The sequence below is a fragment of the Melanostigma gelatinosum genome (genome assembly GCF_949748355.1).
Source record: "Melanostigma gelatinosum genome assembly, chromosome: 15".
Lineage (NCBI taxonomy): Eukaryota > Metazoa > Chordata > Actinopteri > Perciformes > Zoarcidae > Melanostigma > Melanostigma gelatinosum.
In genome coordinates this window covers 8,555,674-8,574,008 of record NC_136648.1, presented here as the reverse complement: position 1 = coordinate 8,574,008, position 18,335 = coordinate 8,555,674, and the positions used below count along the sequence as shown (strand labels likewise).

The 18,335-nt window shown below is 40.9% G+C and overlaps 4 protein-coding genes across 5 annotated transcripts; 2 read left to right on the top strand and 2 right to left on the bottom strand.

The window, feature by feature from the left end:
* The first annotated feature begins 375 nt into the window (after nucleotides 1–375).
* Nucleotides 376–4,034, top strand: lrrc42 (leucine rich repeat containing 42). Its single transcript, XM_079284552.1, has 7 exons — nucleotides 376–1,071; nucleotides 1,151–1,282; nucleotides 1,375–1,496; nucleotides 1,599–1,684; nucleotides 1,769–1,882; nucleotides 3,398–3,482; nucleotides 3,585–4,034. Exons 1-7 carry the CDS (start codon nucleotides 683–685, stop codon nucleotides 3,878–3,880), a joined length of 1,224 nt encoding a protein of 407 aa, XP_079140678.1. The 5' UTR covers nucleotides 376–682; the 3' UTR covers nucleotides 3,881–4,034.
* A 1,098-nt stretch (nucleotides 4,035–5,132) lies between these two features.
* Nucleotides 5,133–8,162, bottom strand: tmem59 (transmembrane protein 59). 2 transcript variants are annotated; one of them, XM_079284990.1, is made up of 8 exons: nucleotides 7,974–8,162; nucleotides 7,630–7,735; nucleotides 7,423–7,517; nucleotides 7,140–7,292; nucleotides 6,924–6,996; nucleotides 6,174–6,291; nucleotides 5,970–6,087; nucleotides 5,133–5,836 (listed from the first exon to the last, which is right to left on the bottom strand). In XM_079284990.1, exons 1-8 carry the CDS (start codon nucleotides 8,118–8,120, stop codon nucleotides 5,684–5,686), a joined length of 963 nt encoding a protein of 320 aa, XP_079141116.1. In that variant the 5' UTR covers nucleotides 8,121–8,162; the 3' UTR covers nucleotides 5,133–5,683. The 2 variants fall into 2 exon arrangements, with proteins under 2 accessions (XP_079141116.1, XP_079141117.1); XM_079284991.1 differs by having other exon boundaries at nucleotides 6,924–6,966.
* A 2,111-nt stretch (nucleotides 8,163–10,273) lies between these two features.
* Nucleotides 10,274–12,059, top strand: tceanc2 (transcription elongation factor A (SII) N-terminal and central domain containing 2). Its single transcript, XM_079285029.1, has 4 exons — nucleotides 10,274–10,714; nucleotides 10,809–10,950; nucleotides 11,216–11,409; nucleotides 11,617–12,059. Exons 1-4 carry the CDS (start codon nucleotides 10,616–10,618, stop codon nucleotides 11,803–11,805), a joined length of 624 nt encoding a protein of 207 aa, XP_079141155.1. The 5' UTR covers nucleotides 10,274–10,615; the 3' UTR covers nucleotides 11,806–12,059.
* A 95-nt stretch (nucleotides 12,060–12,154) lies between these two features.
* On the bottom strand, nucleotides 12,155–18,037 carry cdcp2 (CUB domain containing protein 2; the record flags this gene model as incomplete). The annotated part of the gene is made up of 6 exons (XM_079285040.1): nucleotides 12,155–12,460; nucleotides 12,584–12,762; nucleotides 12,919–13,272; nucleotides 15,554–15,895; nucleotides 17,369–17,716; nucleotides 17,971–18,037. The coding sequence occupies 6 exons, from the start codon at nucleotides 18,035–18,037 to the stop codon at nucleotides 12,155–12,157; spliced, it is 1,596 nt and encodes a 531-aa protein (XP_079141166.1).
* Nucleotides 18,038–18,335: the final 298 nt, after the last annotated feature.

Sequence of the window (18,335 nt, the reverse complement as noted above, 5' to 3'; positions counted from 1 at the left end):
AAAATGTGAGAGATCCTATAATTGGTGCTGCCGATCAGACAATCATAAGGTAAGCCAGTACAAAAAGGTGGAATGATGAGTGCAGTGAGGTAATAAAGAAAGATAATAAGGATTTCAAAGTAATAAAATACACCAATTTCAAAAATGTCAAAGAGTACAAAATAGCGAAAGCAGTAGTTCGATAAACGATTAAAGAAACTAAAATGAAGTCTTGGAGAGCATTTTGTGGAGAGCATTTTGTAACACTACAAGGAGAAGCACTTAAATTAATCAAGTTTGGGGAATGATGATGAATGAGGCGAGTAGGTGGGTGGCGGTAATGCACCAAAAACCTGTTTGCCAACCGCCATTAAAAACAAAAGAAGAAGAAGAAGTATTCGTAGAAGTAGTAAACGAAGATGATATAACTCTAGACGGCTCTGGCTGCAACAAGTTAAAAACTGTGCGTTACAAGCGAATTAATATGAGACACGATAGCAGCTAAACCAAAAAAAGAGAGTATTTTAAGACTCGGGAGTCCGTCAGGTCTCGGCTTTAGCTCAGTCAACGACCATGGCTTAGCTAACTAGCGAGCTAACGTCACCTGGAGTGTTTTGTTTTTAACGCTTCCGCCGTCTAAACGTGCATGACTTAAAAGAGTTGTGTCCTTCTCACAGGGACAGTAAAAAGTGCGACCTTTAGCATGGACAATAGCGCCATTTATGTCCGAGAAAGAGGCAGCCTTCGCCGCGTCGGTGACATCGTCCTGGCGCAGCCGAAGCCAGTGTCGGCGTGCAGAAGGACAAACCCGTTTGTGCTGAGGAAAGAGCACTTCATATTCACATACAACGCAGAGGGCAGTCTGAGATACACCACCAAGTCTCTCTTTGACATCGCCCTGTTGTTCGTGGCGGACAACATCCACCACGTGGACTCTCTGGTGGGCTTCCCCGAGCAGATAGGGGACAGGCTTTTCGCAGCAGCAGAGGAGAACCGTGTGTTTTTAAACGCAGACGTTTCTCCGAAAGCCCTGCAGCTGTTCGGTGACGCATATGGGGAGCTGGTGCTTGGGTCCCTGTGTCTCAGAAATAGGTGAAGTGCCAACACATGTTAGCCTCCCAAGTTGTACTTCCCAGAGACAGCAATATAATCTCTTGTTTAATTTCTGCAGATTTCCACTCTTGCATGAGAGGATGGGTGAAATAAAAACATTTCACAGTTTGAAGTCTTTAGACCTGTTTGGCTGCAGACTGGGCGACGAGCACGAGATATTCCATCACCTAACATCCAGCTCATTGACCAGGTACTGACTGATTTCTTAGTCCTGATGACGTGATGTGGAGAATTTTTAAGGGCCAATGTTAACTAACTCTGCTTCTTCTTCTTCTTCTTCAGTAACCTAATCCAGCTTTTCATTGGTGGTAACGGTCTGTCGGATGTCGGCCTGCAAAGATTGACCGCACCTATCCGGATGCTGAGGAAGGGACTGGACTGTCTTCAGCTACTTGATGTTTCCTGTTAGTACCCACAGTCACATTTTAGTGGCACCGCAAATACCACCACCTCCAGATCTAAGAATGTAGTCTTTGACGTCCATCATTACTCTGTTTCTTGTACAGACAACCCTATCTCAGTGAGGGCTCTGAGATACCTCACGTGCCTCCCCAAACTTGAAAATCTTGACGCATCTGGGACCAGTTTGAAGGTACAAGGGTAATGGTTGTGCGTGTAAACACTTGGCTGCAGCTATATTATGACGCTGATGTCTAAATGCATTTCTTATCTCCAGCTTGGCGCTAGACTGAAGACAAACATGTGGGACCTGTTGGGGCTCATTCATTCCGAGAAACCGCTGGACACCTTTGATCACTCGAGATGTAAAACAGAAGGTTGGGCAGAGCAGGTAAATGTTTTCAGATGTTGACAACAGTTGATTTGTGTTTCTGTAATGCAAGCAATGTAGTTTAATTGTTGGAATGCTGTTAAGCATTCCAACAATTGTTCTTCAAATCTTTATTCAACTTCTTCTATTTCTTCCGTCGCACCGCTTCTCCTCCTTCATTTTTTAAGCTACAGAAACCGTTCAACTATTAAAATGTTCAGCTCTTTCACCAGAGGTCTGCTATGACTTTTCATATTTCAAACCTTTAAACTTTTTGAATTATTAAGCTTTTTATTTTCAATGTGATCTCTATGGAGAATATTTTCAAATGGCTTCAGGCACACAGGTGTTCGCGATTGAGCCAATTAGTGATGTTGAACTCACAGACTCACAGACACACGCACACATACACTCCTCTCCCTCTCTGTCTCTCTGTGTCTCTCATACAGTCATTCAGGTCTTAGGGATCTTCAGAGGTCTTTCCCCCCTCCTCCACCCCCCCCCCCACACACACACACACACATGCCATTTTAAAATAAAAGCCCCACAGAATGAATCCTAACTGAAATGCTTGTGATGAGCCTGTCATTTAATAACCGGTTTGTGTTTATCTAACATTATGATTCTGTCCCCTCTCCCCTTCTCCCCCACACCCCACACCCCATTTCAAAATAAAAGCCCCAGAGAGTGAATTCTAACTGAACTGCTCGTGATGAAGCCTGTCATTTAATAACCTCTGTTTATGTGTCAAACATGATGATTATGTCTCCTCTCCCCCACCCAGTCCCACCCTTTCAAAATAAAAGCCTCATGGATTAACTGTATTTAAACGTTTCGCTCAAAATTAGGCTTTTTTGTTGAAATAATGAATGCTCTTACTAATACTGCGACAACTACTACTACTGCTAATATTTCTAGTATTACCACTACTACTACAACTTTTGCTGTTGCTACTATTACTACTACTGCTACTGCTATTACTGCTACCATAAATATTATTACTACCACTACCACTACTATTATTACTGATACCACAACTGCTAATACTGCTATTCCTGCTACTACCAGTACTAATAACCAGTACTAATACTACTACAGCTATTAGTACGACTGCTGATACTACTACTTCTACTACTTCTTCTAATTACAAATACTTCGACGACAACTTCTACTGCTACTACAAATATCACTACTGCTACAACTAGTACTTATTCAAATGCTACTCATACTTATACTGCGAATAATACTTCTACTACTACTACTACAACAAATATCACTACTGCTGGAATTCTTTTAAGCTACAGAAACCGTTCGAATATCAAAATGTTCAGCTCTTTCAGGAGAGGGGTGATATAACTTAATATTTGTAATCTTTCAACTTTTTGAATTATTCAGCTTTTTGCAATTTTTTTAAAATTGGATATCTATTTTCAGCATTCCAACGCATTTTCAGCAGGAAATGCATTTTCTAGTTTGGGCTAAATGTTGCAGGTGTAGAGCTGTTTGACATCTCATAAATAATTGTTTAATTTTCAGGTTGTAAACCAGTGGGAAACAAATAGCTCACAGATGCCAAAGCAGAAGAAAATTGATGAATCCAGAACATCAGCACTTCGCTTTTGTAAGATCATTTTTGCGTTGCATTCAGATTTTGCTTTACTATTTAAAAGTCAAGATCATGACTTATGACTATGACTATATTGTAAGTGTTTTTGTTCTCTAGTTGGCAGGCAGAAGTTTGTCAGAGAAGTACTGAATGCTGCACCTTTGGTGTGTGAGAGCGAGAAGGAGGCCGAGAGGGAGAGACTGCATTTCTTCAGACCCGCAGCAAACAGTCACGTACCAGAGAAACAGAATCCTCCCGCCAGAAGTCACGAAGGGAAGCCTTCCTGGGACAATATCAAGAAAAGGCAGCGTCAGTCAGGAAAGCCGGACAGTTCCCATCGAAGTCCTCCAACAAAACGTTTGTCTTCATCAGCTCTGTCTGCGGAGGACATGGACTTGTTGAACAGCTACTGAGATATGCCACCATGCAGCAGAGAGCGGCTCGAGCATGTCGGCTAACCGGTAACATTTAGCCTCAAATGAACAATTATTTTCCCGAGATGATTCACGCTGGTGAACTGTAAACACCTTTTCTTGGATACAGGTGGGGTGAATTTTTATAAATAAAGTTGAGTATTATTTATATGTCCACTTCCTTGCTTGACGTTTTGTTGTTTGGAGACACGGCCTAGCTGATTTTTAGTTGAGAATTTATATGGAATAGGCTTAACTGAGGCTCAATGCCAACGACATGGTAATCTAAAGGTGGTTGCCTTATTACCTAATCTTTGTTTTATAGAGACCCTGTACAAGGTTTGTTCTTTTGTTGCATATTTCTGAAGGACTGTTAATAGAATTAATCGCATCGTTGAAACCTCGATGGGCAGTTTAAAAAAAGGTATTTTTATTCCACTTTATTTTTTTCTTGGCTAAACTTGGCAGCTATATTACCCACAATGCAACTGGAACACTTCGGGCAGAGATTCAGGTGAGTCATGCTCGTAGCAGCTCATGTAGTCTCTCTTCTAGAGGTCTGGTTAAGCTCAGTTCTCGCCCTCCACATCACCAGATATTTTATTTTTTTAATTTTCAAACTTGTACTCCACAGCCCCAACTGACGCAAGTGACATAACTTGAGGCAATGTATCACACTTTGCGCTGCTCCCACTAAAGCCACAAAAGGCTTTAACCAGCTTTTTCCATTTGTGCAATAGTACTCCCCAAGACCTGTAAACAGACTGTGTAGAGGCTGTGCAGTTCTGCCGCAAATCAAATTACCACACAGGGAACCTGGAGGGTAGGGAGTATACCAATGCAGAAACACTATAGCACGAGGGGGAGAAAAAGGGGGCGTTGGCAGCTAATTCAAAGCTAAGCCATTACATTAAGTCATCAGAGGCTATTCACATTAAAGCCAATTTAAAAATGTAGCTGTATTTACAGATTATTCATATTCCAAGTCCAGTGGTAAGCAAGTTGTGATTCACTGTACATGCAATCGCTTCGACATTTCATAACTCCTAAATAAAGATCAGTGATAACTCATTTATCACACGAGAACTATTGCTATTATCTGCAGTCCTGCGTAAACAATTACGCCCTTAAAAATGGTTACTTAAATCCTACAGCTTCATTCTTGTGTTGGAAGTGTGTTTAGAGACTCCGTTACTAGTGTGTATATATATATAAAAAAAATAAATAAATAAAAACTCGCACCCATGTCAACTTCCCTCCATTGTTTTTAATCCTGATCAATCATGAGAACAAACAGTGAAGCAGGACAGTAGGTGTTACTGTGTACCGTCACTATTAATTGAGATGAGCATAAGTTTATTGTAAAATCAAACTTCTGTAAATCATTGCAGTAGAAACATGAGAACATACAGAGAGCATATTAGCACGATCTATATGACCAAAAAAAAAAAAAGTCAAACATTTCATTTAACTATTGTTCAATAAAATAAGCACACCAAAATAAGCACACCAAGAGAGCCAACGCACACTTTCAAATTGAAGAAAAATCCCAAATCATTATATTTAGTGCAGATTACTTTAATGCCTCAATTATACCAATATACAGAAAAATACCCTTCCATTACTCCAATTTTAAAAGCATCAAAAAGGGAGACGAGACATTACATCAGTTATACAAAATCTTCTGCAAGTAGTTGCTCCTGTTTAGCCCAAGAGAAGCACAGGTCTGGAGCCAGAGGATAAAAATCAACCTAATATTATTCATAAAAAGAGGAAATCCCTTCTCTGCTACGGCTTTGGCCTCTAGACATCGGACTGGCTCAGGTTGACTTTGGAAGGGAGCGGCCCGGCCTCTACCTCTGGCCCTTTGGAGGAAATGATGATCAGCGAGGATGCTGGGTATGGAGTCAGTTTCTGCGCCATTACGTTGTCCCGGTCACCATAGATGCTCAATTTCTGAATGGAAAAGAAGAGGAAACTATTTAAATATTGTTTTGGCTTTGACATTACCAACATAAGTACTCAAAAAGTAAAGATAATCACAACCTTGAACATAACTACAATGGGGGGGGGGGGGCACAGAACTTGCCTCAGCAGGAACAGACTGGTCAACAGCAGTTGCCACCGTGGCACAGCAGATCCAGATCAGGACCAGCACAGACAGGACCAGAGTTGTGGTTAGGATCCACCCTGGTAGCCACGGGTTCCTGAGGAGACATATGCAAATATGAGAGACTTGCCTGACTGGTTCTGTTCATGTCATGCTCTACAAATCAAGTCAACAGTTACAAACCTGGAGAGACAGTTGAAGAGGCTGTAGTCATCATAGCTGCTGTCCCCGGTCATATCTCTGTCCCTCTCCTGGATTAAAGTGCGATGGTATTCTTTGTAAACTGGGCTCAATCCGGGAACTTGAAAATGAGAAATAAAAACTTATTTTACATGCATGCACATGTAATCTTTTTACTTCCCTGATGATTTTGAAAAAAAAAAAAAAAGAAGCTGGAATCAGTCTGTCAGTCTGTCTGTCTGTGGCACCAGTACACTGGCCGAACTGAGGAACCCCCTCCCTGCACAACCGTTCTGATGTCGGATAAGGGCTAAAATCTATGATCCGGCATCCACGGCCACTTCCCGATGAGATTGGTCGGCCATACGTAGGAGAATGGAGCCGGGGTTTGCACTCATTTCACAAGCTCGCTTTTTTCATTTTGTACACAACTGCTCTTGTGAATGTCTTCAGGGTGCCTGACTGAAAATATACCCGTGTTATCCCTACATTTAAATGATATTGCGTCCCCTCTCAATAAGACTACCAGCTTTTCTCTCTTCTTCCAGTGTTCATTCTACTCAACCCGCAGCCCCCCGAAGACCACTCGGCCCCTCTGAAGATATCAACAAACTAAGTCATCTTCTAAAATAGCAGAGTACTCTATTTTCTGTAAAAACCTCAAATTAAACATTGATAAATAATGCATTTGTTTCAGCAATACTTGTAAAGACACTTTAATTGTATTGTAAGAAAACTGAGTGGAGGACTTACAGCTCTTCTGTGGCTCCTCTCTGAAGTCTTTTTCCACTTCAAACTGGGAGAAAAACTTGACTTGTGGTTCAGTCTATTAAACAGAAGGCCTGAGTCGGATTTCTAACATTGTTCTTCATTACACTTGGACAGTAACAGGATGTTTGCATTACAGTATGTTGGATTAGATTGCAGAGTACCACCCCCCCCCCCCTCCTCCTCCCCTCAGTAAAATACCTGGAAAATGACAACTTTGCCATCATCAGCCTGGAGGTAGAAGATCCACGTGGAGGTGATGAAGCTGTGGGCCTGACTCATCAAATCCTCCCAAAACCCTCTGACCAGAGTCAGGGGGAACAGCAGGTGAATCCTAGGCATCATGGCCTCCAGCTAGATAAAACAAACAATACTGAGAACACTGTTCTTCATTGAGAAGTTTGCATATCAACACAGACCACTGAGTCATTGTGTATTTATAAAGTCGGCAGGTATGGCCGTGTATGTACCAAACAGGTATTACCTGCTCCTGCCGCTGCTCAGCAAACGGAAGCTGGTTCTGACAGCCCAGGTTGCATGCGTACTGCTCATCAGAGTGGGTGTAGGCTTCACGACAGGCTGCGGAGGGTTTGAGGTGGTGAGAGAGGTTTAAAAAAACAGGGATAACAAGTGACATCATAGCGGTCTGGACACTGCATTAAATAGGTTGAAGGTTCAGTGCACAGCTTACTTGATTCACACTCGGATTTCGTCTGATTAAGATCGTCGCTGTCACGAACAAACTGACAAATGGAGAACAGACGGCAGCCTCTCTGACAGGCATAGAGTTCCTCCTCCTACAAAACAAATCACAGGACCAGTTGATTGCCTCGACAAACAACAACCGTGAAAGATGACTCACGTCCAACGGTCATACAACTGCCCCCCTTCACACACAACATTTCATTAACGTTAGACTAAAGACGTTGTAACAAAGTGATTGTAGGGCCCACTTCCGCTTCGCCCAAGATACCAAACGTTAGCTGACGCTAGCAGAGAATTACTTTGCTCCTCGAGAGGAGTAACGTTACTCACCCGTGGATACGTGTGCAAACTGTACGTCATTTCACATGACTTGTGGCAAGACGCTGTGTTTCCCAAGACGCTGTCGAACACATCTGCAGACCCTGATGTGCACGCGAAGAGTCCCAACGCGCAGACAAAGAAGGAAAGAGTCCCCATTTTGTCAGCGAAAACCCAAACAAACAACACGCTCTTCTTCTTCCTCCTATTTAATCGGCCTGTTATCTCGCGGGAACTGGGACTCACGCGAGACTGTTAGTGTAAACTTGTGCTGTATTTACGTGCGCCTCGTAAACTCCTCGATTCTTCTAATTTAGTAGATAAGAAAATGATAACCAGTGTGAAAATATCTTCTTGTTTTCTTGGAAAGGAACATCATTTTGAGCAGGCTTGTAATAATAATACTTGTAATAACTCACTTCAATGTTATGCTATACTAGTTTGAGTTACATGTCATTTATAGTTTATTTTTGAGTCCTATGCTCTTTTAACTATGCTGAGATTTGTTTAGTTTTTTCTTTTGTATGTTGTTTTATGACAAAAACAAGTCAAGCTGCACAGAAATACTTTCTGCAGCAAGCAAGACAACAACAGTAAATATATACATGAACGACTGCATTTGATTTTGAAATACATAATTTGCATAATTGGATACTGACACGCTTGCAAGGCAGGATTGGGTGAGGCCCATGTTTATACGCACACCAACGAAAAGAACATTGTGTGAATGTTGAGGGAATGCTAAAGAACTAGTTCAGGATAAGGACAGAAAAAGGGAGTTGACAAGCAGGAGCATGAACAAAAGTCCTGATTTATTGATTGACATTACCACTCCTTTTTTCAGCAATTATTTTTAACAATTCAAAAATTTGAGGATAGGATTTGATAGGATTTGATTTTGCATTTCCCTTGCAAACACTGCAGTACTAAATGCATTCACTGTCAGCAAACATAAAAACCAGTCCATCTACCACCAGTAATTAGTGGACGAAAAATTATTCAGATCCTTCACTGCAGTAAAAGTACAAATACCATACTGATGAAACAATCCACGACGAGTAAAAGTCCTGCATTCAAAACCTTCGTCAATTATGTTGTAATCAGCAAGATGTACTTAAAGAAAAAACAGATTTTGACAGTGATTTGCCTTCATATCCGTGTGGGTTTTTCACCTGGAACTCTAGCTAATTTGAATCAAATAAATAATCTAAATTAAGTTGACTGTATTGGCTTTTCTGAATGAATATATACAGTAGAAATACATATCTTTGGTGTTTTGATGAATGTAAAGTAGAAGTGCTGGTATCTTTTTAAATTGTGATTTAAACAACACTGAAGCTGATCAATAAAGCAAACAACGTTACAAATATATTTAAAAAATGTTTAGGTGCTGGTTAATAAGGTGCTGATTGGCGAATAAACAATAATGACAAACAGGTGACAATCATCCCTAACAGGCGTATGAATATTTTTAATAGTAAACATTTTTCAATGGTAGTTATTTAGCTGTCACTTAATAATAAACAGACAGTTGTAAACTACTTTTAACATCTTATCTTTCTAAATGTGAATCACTGATATAGCTTGAAGTGGGCCGGTACTTTCCAGAACGCAGTACCACTTGTACATTTTACTCTTTGGTGTAAAGTGACGTTTTACTTGAGCACCGACACGTGTCACTAGGTGTCGGTGCTCCTTTCTGCCCTCTACATATCAGGTTCTCTGGGTGATTCAAGATCAAACGTTGCAGCAACAGTGTTTTATTGAGAACCTCTACATTATTTTATTATTTAGTTTTCTGAATCTTTTAAATTAAAGAATTATGGTACAAACTTCATCAGAATAATTAATGCATAACATGTATCAAGTGTCACCTGTGTATGCTTTAGATATCATGGCACCATCTCTTGGTTGAAAAAAAGTTGAATCCAAACTAAATAGTAACAGTTGAACTTAACATCTATTAAATACGGTCTCACCAATAAAGTACATTTAAATTAAAACGATGTTGTGATCAATCAAAAGTCAGTATTCACTATGTATGTTCATATCAGAGTCTGAGTGAAAATCAGCAGAACACATGGAAGTTACAACGAGCGCCTTAAAATCTGCCTCTTCTTTTATCTCTTTTCTTATGAGTTGTTGAACCAACTTTAATAATTGCATTCATTAATGTATTAATATGTATGTATTTTTGCTGTGTCTAGTAATACGATTGATGCCTATTTGCTGAATTTTGTAGTATGTGGACGACGTCCCCACCTTGTTGGGTTGACTCTGTAATTTTCGACAGCACCTGAACACAACATCGGTCCCTGCTGTTTGCCATTTAGCTGCAGCTAGCTAGCTTTACCAAACAGATTAGTGACCGTTTGTGGTCTTAAATTCAACTATCAACTAGTGGGGGATGGACGGATGACTTGAACCAAGCGAGCAATGACTTTCATACATTGTAATGTATTCGGAGATCATAGCTTGGTAGCGTTAACCAGGTAGCTAGCTAACTGCTAATAGAGCTAACAGCTGTTAGCACTCCTTCTGACCTGAGCGTCGTTATTGGCGACCAATTCCCTTTAATTGAACTAAGTGTTAACTGTTTAATCATCAGCTATAGTTTCGTCAAAACCAACCAGTTGCTACTTTATATTTTGAGGATGGACAAGTTTGTAGTGCGGCTTCCCAAAGGGGAAACACCTATAACATCCAAAAGCAACGAAAAGGTTTACAAACAGGCAACCATTGAATCTTTACGGGTGAGCTGTCATACCTACATGTGATGTGAATGAACGTTATTCCGTGACAGACTTACTTCAGTCACTCATTGCCCTTGTGTTTGGTCTGTTACAGAGGGTGGTTGTGATCGAGGATATCATGCGCTACAAGTCCATCCTGGAGCTGCCACAACAGAGCAAGGACAACCTGCTGACCGCCTTGACAGAGCTGAGCAAGAAGATCCCATCCAGGGAGGTGCTCAAGTCCACCAAAATAGGTAGATTGAGGAAAAACTTCATGTTTAGATGTTATGTTAAAAACGAGCAATGCTTATGCATCGCTGTGCATACTGCTGCTGACACACTGTAGATGTGGAAAGCATTACTGTGAAGTCGTTAAAAGTTAGTACTTTATTTATGGTTTATATCGCTCTGCTCAGGCGGTAACACAATTCAGTTCAATAGACAGTTCATCAGCCCTTCATCAGATTCACATTGCACAAATTGGCTCATCACATTATGAAAACCTCCCTCTCTTCTCAGGTCACGCTGTCAACAAAATGCGGAAGCATCTGGACCCTGAGGTGAGGTCAGTGGCCGCGAAGGTTTACACTGACTGGAGGACGTTCATTGAGGAGAATTCCAATAAGCCAGCTATTGAAGTGCGCTCCGACAAACGATCTGAAGGACTCCGGAGCAAGGCCAGAAGACTAATGTCTGAGGGCCTGGAGGTTAAGGTGAGAAAGAGCGGCTCAGTGAAATCCAATGTAATGTGTTCCACTCATTCTGTTTATCCCACCTCTCATTTAGATGTGACACAACATTGGATGTGATATTTTGGGAATATAAATTGATGGAGAATTCAGTATGTTTTTCTGCAATTCCATTGACATCCTTTCCTATATCTGTTTGCTTATGCATGCGTGTTCTTGTCTGACCTACAGGAGGATTCTGGTCTTATAGACAACATAGAGAGAGAAGTGTTTCACCAGAGCTCCCGCTTAGTCAGCAGTTCATACAGACGGACTGTTAGAGCGCTGGTGTTTGCCTTCAAACACAACCCTGATATCCGGACTCAAGTGAAGGACAACACAATATCAGTCAACCAGCTGGTTTCTAAATACAAGAAATAACTGGTTTTGAAGACTTCTGGTGTTTTACTTGAAATTTGTTCAGGTTCATTTTTAAAAATATTTTTACAAATTTTCTTTATTTTCTGTAAAGGGGATACAAAATATCTTTACACTTTATGGCACATTAGCAGCGTTACGATGTTTTATAAATGCACGTAAAAAGAAGTACTTTATTGTTGGTGGTCATGATAATGTCATCCCTTTGTACTGGAATCATTCAGTATTTTTATGTTGATGATCTGTTTTTATACTGTTGGTGAACATTTTTATACAAAATATAATTGAAAATAAGACAACGTAAGCTTTCGAGTCCTTTGTTAAGACCATCTGTATGACTATACATACAATTCTATAGCAGCACCAGCCAAACAATAGCTACCACCATGAGAATAACAGCCAAAACACAGATGCTGATGAAGACGATGTCGCTCAGGTCATGAGGCACAGCTTCCGGACCGCCTGCATCGTCACTGCTGTCATTGTCAGTTTGCTGGGCCTGCTCCTCGAGATGTCGCTCCTCTGCCGAGATGATTGTCACTGACGCTATCTTCCGCAGGGCGTCACACTGCACTTTATACTCTTGCACATTCTGCTGCTTCCCATCAGAGAAATCGATGTAGAGTTTGTTTACCAGCACTGTGATGTTCCGGTGTTTCTGCAAGGGATCAGGTGTTTCAGCATCAACAGAAGTCTAGTCACAACATCTTCAACACAAAGTATGGTAAATCGTTGCCTATTATGATGTACCAGTAAGTGATATGAGAATGTGGCTAGTCACCTGGCCAGCAGTACCGCAGTTGACAAACTGAGCAAGTATCTTATATGAGGTGGCTGTCAGCTGGGCTGCACAGGTTTTGTCTCCCAGGTAGATGCTCTCACGGTCCAGCTGAGGTAAGGACTGCTGTGGTATCAATATGGTGAATTCTGATCTTGTGCAGCTAATGTTTACAGGTACCACTTGATTTGAGGGGGGAAGACGACACAGTGTTTAGCATTTTTTTTTGCACGAAGAGTTTGATATTTAGACTGAACATTGTAAGCAAAAGGGGTTGAATGACTTAAACCTACAGCGCACAGAGTATAAGTCGAATCAACCACATAGGGAACATTTACCTCCAAGATAAAAAGCAGTGAACCCTCTATGAGCCTCATTTCTGTCTGCGCTGAGGACCACCAGCAACTTGTTGCCCTTTGAGACGAGAAAGGGGGGTTGCTCCCTGCCACACCAGCGGCCCAGCAGGGCGTCTGTCTGACTGTCCCCATCGTAAACGGCGACATAGTCGTAGTCACACTGGTCTGACAGACTGTTGCGGTCTTCCAAGTCCATGACGGGGAAAAAGAGTTTGATGCGGTACCCAGCTGCTAGAGTGACGCTCCAGTGGCAGTTGATGTTGTTTGGGTAGATGTTTGGGAAATGCGGGCTGCTGAAGTTGCCATTTACAGCTGACAGGACCTGCTGGCATTCACCTGTTAAAGCACAGTTGATCAGATAAAGATTGTCAACTTTATTTATATTAGAGTCATTCAGTGAGGATCCTTTTAGGATGCTGCATTCGTTTTATACGAGTGACATGACAGAAAATACAAGTTCCTGTTTATACAAGTATTATTGGCGAAATAAGATTACTCCTTTACAGTTTAAGGAATAGTTTTCTGCCTGAGACTTTATTGAGAAGATCAATACTACTGTGATTTGTGAGAGTGCTATCAGTCTTCTCATATAACTCTTTGCAAAAAATAATGCAGCATTTTCACCCTCTTGCCAATTAGTTTATGCTCGACAAGGAGAAATGGGGACAGTCTGTGATCGGCTGTCCAAAAGTTATCCTGCAAAGAAGGTTAGTTTAGACTCCGGAACGATGAAAAATTATGGGCCAATATCAAACCTCCCATTTTTAAGTAAAATAATTGAAAAAGCGGTTTTCCAACAGCTGACCAACTTCTTGGCCGTAAATAACTTCTTTGATGTTTTCCAGTCAGGCTTTCGACAGCACCACAGCACTGAAACTGCTCTTGTTAAGGTTTTCAACGACATCCACTTAAACATAGACAATGGCAGAAGTTCAGTCTTAGTGTTACTAGATCTCAGTGCTGCATTCGACACGGTCGACCATGCCATACTCCTAGAAAGACTAAAAATCTGGGTGGGACTCTCTGGCACAGCACTTAACTGGTTTGAATCCTACTTGAAGGGCCGAGAATACTTTGTGTCTGTAGCTGATTACACATCAGAGCTGACTAAAATTACATGTGGTGTTCCCCAAGGTTCAATACTGGGGCCTCTTCTGTTCAACATCTACATGCTTCCACTAGCTCAAATTATGGAAAACAACAAAGTGTGTTATCATAATTATGCAGACGACACACAAATCTACATAACTATGTCACCAGGGGACTATAATCCCATACAAGGGCTGGGTAACTGCATTGAACAAATCAACAACTGGATGTGCCAGAATTTTCTTCAATTAAACAAAGATAAAACAGAAGTAATTGTTTTTGGTACCAAGGACGAACAATTGAAAATCACCGCTCAGCTTCAGTCACTGATGTTAAAACCCACAAACCAAGCCAGAAATCTAGGTGTAGTTATGGATTCAGACCTCAACCTGAACAGCCATATCAAGACAATTACAAAATCAGCCTACTATCACCTGAAGAATATATCAAGGATTAGAGGACTTATGTCTCAACAGGATTTGGAAAAACTTGTCCACGCATTTATCTTCAGCAAACTGGACTACTGTAACGGTGTGTTTACAGGTCTCTGTAAAAAGTCCGTCAGAAAGCTGCAGCTGATTCAGAACGCTGCAGCTTGAGTCCTCACTAAGACCAGGAGGGTGGATCACATCACTCCAGTTCTGAGGTCTTTGCACTGGCTTCCTGTCCAACAAAGAATTGACTTTAAAATCCTGCTGTTGGTTTACAAAGCACTGAATGGTTTAGGGCCAAAATACATCTCTGATCTGCTGCTACCTTATGAACCATCCCGACCCCTCAGGTCGTCTGGGACCGGTCTACTATCTGTTCCCAGAGTCAGAACTAAACATGGAGAAGCAGCGTTCAGTTTTTCTGCTCCACATATCTGGAACAAAGTCCCCTCAGCTCATTTAAATCAAGATTGAAGACTTTTCTGTTTGCTGCTGCCTTTAATTGAACCACATTCAATTAATATATTAATCAATTTCCTGCATTTCTGCATTTTACTACTGAATTTTATTTCTTACACTGTTTCTTTAATTGTTTTTAAATATCCTTTTCTTTTGCCTTGTGTTTTGATGCTTTTAATGGTTTTATGTGAAGCACTTTGAATTACCTTGTTGTTGAAATGTGCTATACAAATAAACTTGCCTTGCCTTGCAGTGTGTCGATTTGATTCAAGTCTGTGCTGCGGCAAGAACACTCAAGGACTTTTACTTTGGGGACCTTTTCTTGTTCGTGGATGGTGTGAGACCGTTGATGAGCTCTGCTCTATTCAGAGATAGTGCTTTTCATCGTAGCAGAGGTGTTTAATTTTCATTTCATCAGATGACAGGTTATTTTGTGTCATGTTCTAGGTCTTTATGTGTGCCTTGTTTCAAACTTCCAGTGTGATATAATGTGTATTTTTTCCTCTGATTTTTTGTAGCTTTTCTGCTCTGTATATGCAAATAAATAGGATTTCTGTGAATGTTGCTTTACGCGAACCCAAATGTTCGCGTAACATTAAACACACTGCCGTACAAATAAACACAACAAACTTTCCAACCTGAGTAATAGTAGGCCTTGAACCCACGTCCACCAATGTTGAAGTCGGACTTGAAGATCACCAGAAGATGGTTGGATGTGGTCACTATGTTGGGGGGTTTGTCTGCCCCGCAGACTTTACCCAGGTGGCGATGAGTGACTGTCGGGCCATCAAACAAGGCGACAAAATCAAAATTACATCCCTCGTTGTTTTCCAGCTGGAAGTCCAAGAAGACCAAGGTGACCACACTGGTGTTGGACACGTGGATGGCCCAAGAGCAGTCGGCATTGTTGCTGTACTCCTGAGGGTAGCCCGGACTGGAGATCACACCTGATAGGCCAGTTAAGACCCCACCGCACATGTCTAGAAAGGATAAAAGGAAAACCTAGATCAGGGGTCTCTAACTGGCGGACTGCGGTCCGGATCCGGACCCAGACGCAGTTGCATCCGGACCCAGGACCCAAAATCGATATTTCGTAATCATACATATTAGGCAGCGAGTTTTACGAACGTACCCACTCACATCTGAAATGAAGACACAGAAAATAAACCGAAGAGCCCAAAATGATCAGAATCCTAACACATGAATTCACTGTCCAACAATGATGTTACCAGAGAGAATCGAGCTGAAACAAGTGGTTTAATAACCACAGATAAAGTCCATGCTCACTGATTTATCTTTTTAGAAGACAAAAATATTATATATTGACTTTTTTATTGACATCACTTCACACCTGAATGAACTGAATTTAAAGCTGCAGGACAATTCAGTGAAATTAATGTTTCTAAAATGAATTACTTTATTTTAAGATGCACATTTTTCAAAAGCTTTCTGTTATGTCAGTTATTCTTTAATCCAGCCCTTATTGTACTTGAAATGAGAAGAACATTTATTGATGTATTTCTATGTATTATTTATAATCCATCCAGTTAAATTTGAAAACTGAGAACAATAATTGTTAAAATATAATTATATAATAGATGTGTACTTTCTTTATTTGATTTGACAGTTGTTGACTACACAGAGACATTGTTACTACTACTAGGCTTCTTCAATATATATATATATATATATATATATATATATATATATATATATATATATATATATATATATATATATATATATATATATATATGCCCGAGGAGAGTTTTCTCAATCTGGACCTTTTGGAATTTTAGTTGAAGACCCCTGACCTAGATGCACCTTACATTTTTCTTTTTGAAAAAGATGAACACTACAGACGACAGTTTGGGAGTACAATAACCTCTAGAGAGGGTTGTAAAGATTGCAAAGATATTCAAGGTCCTTGAAAGATAAATTCTAATGACTTTTGTGATCCATTCACTTTTACTTCAGCACCAATATGTTTTTTTACTGAAATACCTCAACAAATATTGAATTGCTGTCAAAATTTGATACAGACATTCATAGTCCCCGGAGGATGAACTGCAATAACTTAAATCCCCTGACCTTTCATCTAGCACCATCTTTGGGGCAAATTTTGCTTTTTGAGAGAAAGTTACACGTTAGCATGCTAACACACTAACCTCAGATGATGAACATGGTCAATTATACTGGCCAAACATAATTATGATGGCATTATCATTGTGAGCATTATAATTTGTTGATGTGAGCATTTAGCTCACAGCCTCACAGAGCCTCAGCGAGCCTTCTGTGTAATGTTTTGGTGAAATCAAGTGCTCCTGTGAGTTTAAGGTCAAGACGATTTATCTGAATTCCATGAATTATGGTTGTGCCAGAAAAAGTAAACTCAGGTTTTGGGCTGTTGACCCACTGATCGCTGTCATATTGCATCAACGATAACGAGTTACCTTTCCTGTAGCCAACGCTGAAGCCCCCGTAGGCCACATGGCGGTCTGAATGGAAGAGGATGGACATGACATTCCAAGAAGAGGTGAACTGTGGAGGGGAGATGTCACCACAAAATGTCCCAAGGAGGTTCCCCTCGTCCTCAGATATGCCATTGTAGATCTTGATGTAGTCGTATGCACAGTTGGCATGGTACTCCAGCTCAAAGTGGTGAAAGGTCAGGAGAACGGAGGAGCCCTCTGCCACCACGATAAGCCAGGAGCAGTCAATGTTGTAGGGATACAGGCCTGGGAAGTTTGGACTGGAGATATTGCCAGATGGTGCAGAGAGGATTCCGCCACATTTGACACCTTGTAATGACAATTACGTTGAATTTCAGCTCAGGAGAAAAGTAGTCTGAATACGATTCATGGCTCTTTCCTTGCTTACTTATTTTCTTGACTTATGTTTTTTTCTAGCAACCTGATACAACCCCTAAAAGTGCATTACAAGCTGACATTGAACAATTGAAGCCCAACGTTTTCTGTATATACAGTACCTGCAAGATAAAGCACTTCCATCAAATTGAAGCTTTGCTCCATCGAGATAACGAATAGCAACTCACCTTTTTTTGAATCAGCCTTGACAACAAGCAGTAGTAAATGAATCAGGATGGCCACCATGAGACTCATGTTGTTATTGTTGATTCGGCTTTTGTCACGCCTTAGCGACAATACCAGCAGAGACAAACAACGGCAGTGTCAGAGTGCACAGCCTTGAGGCATCAGCAGTGATGCCTGTAGAGGTAATAGGACTTTGAAAAATTCATTCACTGCCTGAATGAGAAACCTGATACCATACGTAAGGCCACGCTTTGCCCTCTTCGCTAAATTTTAATGACTGATATCCGATGAGCATGAGTGGCTTGTCGGGACACTGTTTGGAGAGATTGCATGCATTTTTAATGATGGTCTCACACACATACTGAAC